This window comes from Aedes aegypti, unplaced genomic scaffold (assembly GCF_002204515.2).
Source record: "Aedes aegypti strain LVP_AGWG unplaced genomic scaffold, AaegL5.0 Primary Assembly AGWG_AaegL5_hic_scaff_2005_PBJ_arrow, whole genome shotgun sequence".
NCBI classification, from domain to species: Eukaryota; Metazoa; Arthropoda; class Insecta; order Diptera; family Culicidae; genus Aedes; species Aedes aegypti.
Window position 1 is genome coordinate 1 of NW_018735495.1, and position 9191 is coordinate 9191.

The following is a 9191-nucleotide window of genomic DNA, read 5'->3' on the forward strand; positions in this document are numbered from 1 at the left end:
TTCGTTCTCCGGACAATTTTCAACGAAATCTCCGGTAGACTCATCTTTTAACAGAATGAAAAGTTAGGGTTTTGGACCAGCGCAACAATGCGCACATCAATGCTGGCATCGTCGACATGGTTTCTGAGCACACAGTAGGATATGAGGGTAATCCACATATGGCGATTCTCTGCCAAAAACTTCCATCAGTGGACTGATCAAAACTTGTTCTACTGTATTTCTGGGTATGGTTCAAATCCAATATTTCCGTGCTGCAAGTGGATTCATCCAGCTTTTCAAATTGGTTGACCGAAACAGTAAAATCAAATCCAAGGAAATCTTCAACACTTACTGTTGGGGGTGTTTTTTATTACCGTACGGGTTTGGGCCGAAGGGTCTCAGATTTTCATGAAACTTTTTCCACAGGCAGGGCTCATGGATATATGAATAAAAAAAATTGAGAAAAATTCAGGGTCGCCTATTTTTCCGGAAAACTCAGGTGGAAATTTTTTGTTTTCCCTTGACACTACTTACTTTGAAAAATCATAACTCAAGAACGAAGCATCGTAGAAACAAAGTTTTTATATGAAAATTTAAGCAAATTTTCTCAAAAATTCAAAAAAAAATATGAACTGGAAAAAGTTTTCCACAAAATTTTCCACCGTTGGGAAAATTCGTAAAGAAAAGCCGGAAAAACTATGCCCGAACTCGTGGAAAATTTTCAAAAAAATATTTTCGAGAAGGTAATTTTATAAGCTTTAATCACTGAAATTTTTGGAATGCACTTTATTTTCGTTTTTAAGTTATGACCAATTTTGTGAAAAATGTCCAGATGTGCCATTTAAGACTTTTCTTTGAAAAATCATAACTCAAGAAAGAAACATTGTAGAAACAAAGTTTTTATATGAAAATTTAAGCAAACTTTCTCAGCAAACAAAAAAAAATGAACTGGAAAAAGTTTTCCACAAAATTTTCCACCGTTAGGGAAATTCATAAAGAAAAGCTGGAAAATCTATGCCCGAACTCGCGGAAAATGTTTATTAAAATATTTTTGAGAAGGAAACTTTATAAACTTCAATTCCAGCAACTTTTAGGATGTATTTTTTTTTTGTTCCTGAGTTATGGTCAATTTTGTGAAAAATGACCATTTTAGCCTTTTCTTTGAAAACCCATATTTCAATCGAAGCATCAGAAAAACAAGGTTTTTTTTATCAAAGCAATTGCAAATTTTCTAAAAGATCTGAAAGAAACGATATGGGATTGGTTTTAATGAAGTATAAGTCGGATTGGATTATATTTTTCATGAAACAAACGTACGGTAATTAAAAAAAATCCCCATTAGCAAAAATAATGGGAGGTCTTATGAAATAACTTCCTTGTGTTTCTGAAGAAAATTTATCCGAAAAAATCCTAAGAATTTCATCTATTTTAAGAAGTTTTTGGATAACACATTTTTAAGTTTCTTTATCAACATTTTATAACACTTCTCCGGAGGGATTCATAAACAGATTTTCTGGAAGAGTTCATAAGTAGAAAAAGTTGCATTGATAAATATTGCCTTCATCAGGTGCTGCAGAATTCTTTATTTCGAAGCACGATCAAATCATGCGAAGAAAAACATTGCATCAGCATTGGTCCATGATCGGCAATGATTCGCAAGTTGTAACAAACTTGATAAACAGCAAGCTGCGAAAATAGAGGCTCCAAAGAGAAAGAGCGTTGAATAAAACACATTTTTTCGCTTATTTACTATTGGGAAGTACTTGCCATAACTGCATAAACAGTCACATTCGACAAAAGTAGGCACTGAGTAAATGGGATAACCAAGTTTGCATTTACTGCAGTATGGAAGGAAACTAAAATTTCCAAAAAATCATTAAGAATTTAAAAGAGCTTATTTAAGGCTAAAATTTTATAAAACTCATATCGCATATTGGGTGAATAATCAGAAAATAATTCTGATATAAATTTCGTTGCTACTACATTATGAGGCTCAATGTATAATCTCAATGTGACTGTTATGCGGTTACAATTGCCAATGTGACAAAACAACTTGGTATTTTTTTCGAATTTTCTAGAACAAACTTACAGATTTAGTAAGTTTATCGAAAGTATTTGTCATTTGATGACTCTCCATGGTATTAACTCCAATTTATCAAAAATGTCGAATGTGACTGTTATGCAGTTATGGGCAGAGTATGTGTTTTACTTTACTAGCATGGTAAACAATCCCCGAACATCCTATAGCAATAGTGCCCCCAAGCTTTTGAGTTTGTTTAGATGCGTTAAACCACAATCAGAGCTGTAGCAGTGGACGATAAACAGATTCTCATGGTGTTACAGAGAGCGATTTGTGAAAGGTACTCTCAATTATCTAAGAATTAAACCCTTGATCTCCTTCCATCCTGAATAATTATTGTTTTTGATTTTCATGATTGTGAATTTTCGCCTTTGGCGAGTTCATTACTTTCTATGTGTATTTATAATCGTTTTGAATAATTCTTAATATTGGTAATCTTTGGAAAAAATTATGAAATTTCATTATACTAGTTTTTGGTAAGTTGCTTACAGGGGGACGAACCTAAAATAAAAGCGACGCCGAGGACCTAGGATCGAATCCCATCCCAGAGACAGTCACTTATGACATAATTGTTATAAAGAAGTAAAGCCGTTGAACTCAAGATAAACTAACCCACGGCTAAACTGCCGTGAATCGCAAGTCAGTCCCATCTGGAAGAAGTAGGCATTGAGAAAATGGGCTGTGGAGCTTCCAAACTCGTTTTCCATACGAATATTCAAAAAATTCCAGAGGATTGGTACATGTTCGAAACTTAATGAAACTTTCACAATTTGCTTTTCACTAGGATATCTTTCTAAGAAAACGCGACGGACGATGCGGTAATCTGTAGTGGGAGTGATATGCGGTTACTTTTCACTATGAGACAATTTGGCTTGCTATTTTATCCTACTTTTTCCGAACAAATCTTATTATCTAATTAGGACAGCTTTCAATGCTCAAAGATATGTTGAAAACCGAACTCAACTCAATTTTGATGAAAATGCAGATGGGACTGACTTGCGATTGACGGCAGTAAAAATGTCGTTAAAAAAAATAAACAAAAAAAAATTACTTTCATAATTCGTTTTGATTTCTAAAATAGGTTGGTTGGCCTTATAGGATAGCATAATTCTAACTTACCAATCGGTGAGCTGAACCTCCGAATAACGTACACGTAGCGCAGGCCAGGATCCAGCTTGTCTTCCGGTATGTATCCGAAGCAAACGTGCACGATTGGCGTCTTTATGGAGGTCGAAACAATTTTCTGTACAAAAGAGAAATAAAATACCGCGAAAAGTTGTACAGTTGTGTAGCAAGAAGGAAAGCAACAGCTAACAGTGGCCATACTTACAGTAACTTCAACGAGCTCATTATCGCCGGAAGCTCCGGCTCCTAGGGCAGTCTCCGGGCCATGGTCAGCATCTAATTAGCCGGTGAAACGAGCAGAACAGTGAAAAGAACCATTAAATGGGGGCTTCGAATGCACATTGGTCCCAAAGCCATATCTAGGAAGACAAAAATGATTGCGCCTAAACCGTCAATTTTAGATATATGGTGTCTTCGGCAAAGTTTCTCCATATTTTTCAGACATTTTTTTCAGAGATGTGAAATTAGGGTGGCCCACATGGTTTACGAGATCAGCACATAAACTTTTTTGCTGACGCATTTAGGACTACACAATATTCTACAATGTTTTAGAACAACCGATTTGGAGCAACTTTGCCGAAGAACCCAAATTTCTATCTCTTATGGTTCGCGAGTTATGATTTTATTTAACAAAAAAGTTAGGGTGGTACTGAAAAATCAGTTTTTTCTTGATAACTTTTTATACGATAATTTCTCGCAAAAACTTTGTTCCGAGCACTTTTAGAACTTTTGATTGCGCAACTTTTTGCCGAAGAAACTACTGTTCTATCTCCTATGGTTACAGAGTTATCAGAAATTTTCTTCGAAAAAATGGTTGTTTTCAAATGCCGATATCTCCGAAAGGCGCAAACGGATTTCCAATCTTTTGTCGGCATTAAAAAGATTATTTCTTTCTCTGTTTATGGTGAAAAAACTGTAAGGACGTTTCTTGTTTGAAAAGATTGACAGAATTTTGAAAATGATATGTTTTCAACCGAAAATTGTCCATAACTTGAAAAATATTCGAGATAGCTCTTTGGTGCCTTCAGCAAAAATGTGCAAAATTGAAAGTTCTGATTGTGCTTCATACAAGGTATTCATGAAAAATCAACTCTTACACATATATTCACCATAAACCAAATTTTATATGGTAAAGAAAGCGAAAAAAGAGATATTTGCTAGAACAATCGAAATAACTGTATGTATGTCATTTAAAATCATTTTTGTCTTCCTAGATATGGCTCTGGGACCAATGTGGAATGGTCGAACACGCGCGCACGGGGGGAGGTGTGCAGCAACAACTGTTTCTAGGTTTGTGCGAAGGTCGTTTCTATAACAACAGCTAGCGCGAGCACAATCGCATGGAGAATACAAGTGAATCTCACGGTGCTGCATTTAACGTTATCATATAAAAAACAACGTAAAAACTTTAAACACTTCTTTCTTTATGAAGTTGCTTGCTACTACACACTTCTGGACCAATTTATAACAAAATGTCGGACGAAACTTAAATTAGGCTCTTTTGAAAAGTAACCGTAAACATTACATATATTTGGCACTCATTTGGATTGTGCGATATTTGCCAGAAAACCATTCGCCAGAAAACTATTCGCCAGAATGACATCTGCCAGAAAACCATTCGCCCGAATGTACCATTTACCAGAAAACCATTTGCCAGAATGTACCATTCGCCAGAAAGTACCATTCCCCAGAATTATTTTTCTTGTCGATTTTAATCAATCAACAATATTTTAATCAATCAACAATATTCGACTTGTGCCACTTTTGACATGTTTAAATTGAACAAATAGTAAGGTAACTATCTCATTCTTCTCATTTTAAGCTTTTTGCTAGTTCACAGAGCGGAGACATTATAACACTGTTATTCTACATCTCTTGCGAGATTTTTGGCTATGAGGTTTTGATACAGTATTCTAAGCTGTTTTACTTAGTTTTAAGAAAATTTCATTTCCTGTCAACGCGAGCTGTTCTTCGTCAGAATATTGTTTTGTATAAAACTTCTCGTACAACTACCAGATATTTTTTGCTTTTCAATGGACAGTTTGTTGGGGTTGTGCTACTTTCTCCCGAATATCGATACCCCGAATGTCGTTTCCCTGAAAACCACTTCCCTGAATACCCCGTTTTCTCAAGTGGCCTATTTCCTCGAAAATGTTTTGGCACTCATAATCATCAGAACTTATTGATATTTTCAGGGTGATGAATGGTTCATATGATATGCACCCTTCTCTTTTGATCAGCGGTTCTTTAAAGTTTCTCTGAACATAGCATTTTTTCTTGTTTTCTTTATCGTTCTTTCTAGTTCACCACTCTGTCTCTGAAGATTGTTTCTTGTCCATTTTCAACTGCATCTATTTTGGGGCCGTCCATGAACCACGTGGTCGTTCAAGAGGGAGTAGAAGTGGGCGGTCCTATCATAATACCACGATCCATACAAATTTCGGGTTATTTGGGAGAATGTATTGCAGGAAAAAGTGTCATTCTTGTATCTGGCGTTCGGAGAAATGATATTCGAGGGAACAACATTCGGGTAAAAATAGAACAAAAGGTTTTTAGTAATAATGGTCACCTAAATTTCAGTACATGAAAAAGTATTCAAAAAAGAGTATTTGCTTACCGCTACTTGACATGGTTTTTGGCAAATAAGAATTCTCCATTATTCATATATTGGATGTTCTTATTAATTTTACAACTGTCTTATTTGTCTAAAAGCTCCTGAAAGTTGTTATAGTAAATGTAACTTTGGTTTTCGAGTGGAGGCATTCATTATTTCATCGAACGGACGGCACAAATAGTTGCAACGCATATTGAAATCTTGTAAATATCTAATCTAGCCCCTTTGAAGCAACAAAACTTCGAAGAACAGCTTATGCTGAAAAGAAGGGCGAACCTCTTGTGAAGCCTTTCAAACCATAATACAATTTTTCAGGGACAACATATATTAAAAAAAAAATACTTTACTATCCGTCACGCTGAATATCAAATATTTACATCAGTAAGCAGTATCTTTCATAGTGGAACAGCTTTTAATGGATACAATTGTTATTCTATTGTATATTTTCTTCTTTCCATGGTCCCCCAGTACTAGGTGTTGCCTTTTCAATTCATATTTATAAAACTTCAAATATTGAAGTTGATCGTTGAATTCTCGAGAAATCGATATTTTTATAATAGTCCAACAATTAGAATATGGATATTCGAAGCTGGCTCTCTTAGTCAACGGTAGATTGTGTCCAAGAGACCCTGTACTTTTTTGAGTGTATTAACCAAAATAATCTCACACAATTTTTTAAAGGCTCTGGCTCGTTTATTTCTCCTACAATTGCAAACTTGATTTACCTGAATTTTTTTTATTAAATTCTAGGGGATGGTCAGTTCTGGGGAATGGTACATTCTGGCGAATGGATTTCTGGCGAATGGTACTTTCTGGCAAATGGTTTTCTGGCATATGGTACTTTCTGGCGAATGTCATTCTGGCGAATAGTTTTCTGGCGAATGGTTTTCTGGCAAATATCGCACAATCCTCATTTGTATTTCTAGACCAGCGCCATTTCAGAATGTTTTAAATTACATGGAGTAATTTTATCTCATATTGGCTTACAATGACCCTATATTGGGCACAACGGTTGCAGCGGTATATGAGACATTACGGAGACATTTAAAAAAAAATCTAGAGCAGAAAAAAATGTGTACGTACAGCCCGAGGGTTCGATGCGCACTGAAAATACTGACAGATGGTTTTTTATATTAAAGTCAAACGTTAATGTACTAAAAATCAACGATTTTGACAGTTACACCTTCAAAAGTGCGGAGCTCAAAACATTGCCTAACATTTTTATTCAAATCGATCCAGACTTGTAGACAAACTTTATAAACGAACTAACATTAGAATTTTTTTGTACTATTATTCTTGATATTCACAGAGGATGAAGCACCGCGAATCTGTAATGTGCCACGTTTGAAGTGGGCAGGCAACGGGAAGTTGTACAAAGAGTTTGCTAATTACTGGTAAAGGAAATGGTTTCTTTTTGTAACCCTTTTTTGTTGCGTGAGTCTGCTTCCAGTTAATATGATTTCACGCTGTTTCTCTGGGGTATTAATGGTTTTGCCTTTTTGCTCAAATTGCTTTGAAAGTTGTTTTACATTCCCCCTGGTTCGCCGTTAGCAGTCGGTTGTTCGAAGCTCTTACCTGTTTTCTTCGCTTTCTTGGCTTTGGTTTTGGTGGTCTTCTTTCCTACAAGCAAAAGAACAAAATCTGCATCAGAATTGCTTCACTGCTTAACATTTCAAGAGTTAGCGATTACAATGGCTACAGTGCTCAAACGTCAAAACACTCATGGTGCTAAAATTGTCCCATAAAATCCGAATAATACAAATAATCTCACCAGCATCATCCGCATCCTCGGCCAGACCTAGGCAAGTATGCAGATTACAGAAATGAAACAGAGAGCAGACAGAACAAAAAATCACCATGTTAAACAGCATTCCCTTTGGTAAATAAACGCCAGATTTTCTCGACGGGCAAAATCAACCAGCCAGCAGCGTGGCGGCGGCACCAGGAAACAATATCATCGCACTACTGGGCTCGACTCTCGAACCGACTCAATGACACAATGCAGCAATTCGCGGGGAAATTTAAATTTTAAATTTAAACCACTCCGAACGGCGTCAGTGACTGCTGCACCCAGCGCACAGTGTACTATTTTGGGAGGGAAAATGAAAGTAACTCAGTCGCAATCGCAATTTTGAAGAAATTAGTAGATACTGGATCTAAAGCGAACACCATATTTGCTTCGCATTTCAGGCGAGTGTACAGGTCTGCCATCTTTTCAAATGTACGGCCGACAATGTCCATATCATCCGCAAAGCAAACAAATTGACTGGATCTCGTAAAACTCGTACCCCGGCTGTTTAGCCCGGCTCACTGCATAACACCTTTTAGCGCAATATTGAACAACAGGCACGAAAGTCCATCACCTTGTCGTAGTCCCCGGCGGGATTCAAACGAACTTCGAACAATTTCGAACACCTTCCATCGTTTCTTTTATCAGTTTTGTGTTTTGTGTTTCCCGGGAAAGCTGGTCTCGTCCATGATTTTCCATAGCTTGACGCGGTCGATACTATCGTAGGCCGCTTTGAAATCGATGAGATGGTAATACGTTGGGACCTGGTATTCACGACATTTTTGGAGGGTTTGCCGTATAGTAATGATCTGGTCTTTTGTCGATCGGCCGTCAACGAAGCCGGCTTGATAAGTTCGACGAACTTTTTCACTACAGGTAACAGACGATAGAAAATGATATGGGGTAATACTTTGTAGGCGGCATTTTGAATAGTGATCACTCGAAAGTTCTCACAATCTAACTTGTCACCTTTTTTGTTTATGGGGCATATTACCCCTTCCGTTCACTCCTCCGGTAGCTGTTCTTGTTTCCAGATTATGCTTATCAGCCGGTGCAGCTTATGATTTATGAGTTCAGCTTCGATACCATCCTTACCAGCAACATTATTGTTCTTGAGCTGGATAATGGCATCCTTAACCTTCCTCAAAGGGGGAGCTGGTTGGTTTCCATCCTCCGCAGTATTGACGAAAGCATTCCCTCCGTTGTCACAACCTTCATTCTGGTCTTCGTAGAAATGTTGCTTCCACCTTTCGATCACCTCACGCCCGTACCTACATCAAGATACTCCCATCCTTATCCCTGCACAACTCGGCTCGCGGCACGAAGCTATTGCGGGATGCGTTGAGCTTCTGATAGAACTTACGCGTTTCTTGAGACCGGCACAGCTGTTCCAGCTCCTCGCACTGCTTTTCCTCCAGGTGGCGTTTTTCCTCCCGAAAGATTCGGGTCTGCTGTTGCCGTTTTTGTCTATGACGTTCCACGTACTGCCGGGTCTCTTGCTGCAGCATGGCCACCCGCGCTATATTCTTCCTCTCCAGAATCTGTCTACCTTCCTCGTCGAACCAATCTGTCGACTCCGTCCAACGTACCTGTCGTTGCTCTCA

At 37.6% G+C, this 9191-nt stretch overlaps 1 protein-coding gene across 1 annotated transcript; it reads right to left on the reverse strand.

Annotated features, from left to right (window-relative positions):
• Positions 1-3178: 3178 nt before the first annotated feature.
• LOC110680919 lies at positions 3179-7812 on the reverse strand (the record flags this gene model as incomplete). The annotated part of the gene is made up of 4 exons (XM_021856705.1): positions 7570-7812; positions 7374-7418; positions 3390-3460; positions 3179-3302 (listed from the first exon to the last, which is right to left on the reverse strand). Coding segments are annotated over exons 1-4 (340 nt in total), but the record flags the coding sequence as incomplete, so codon positions are not given.
• Between the last annotated feature and the right edge of the window lie 1379 nt (positions 7813-9191).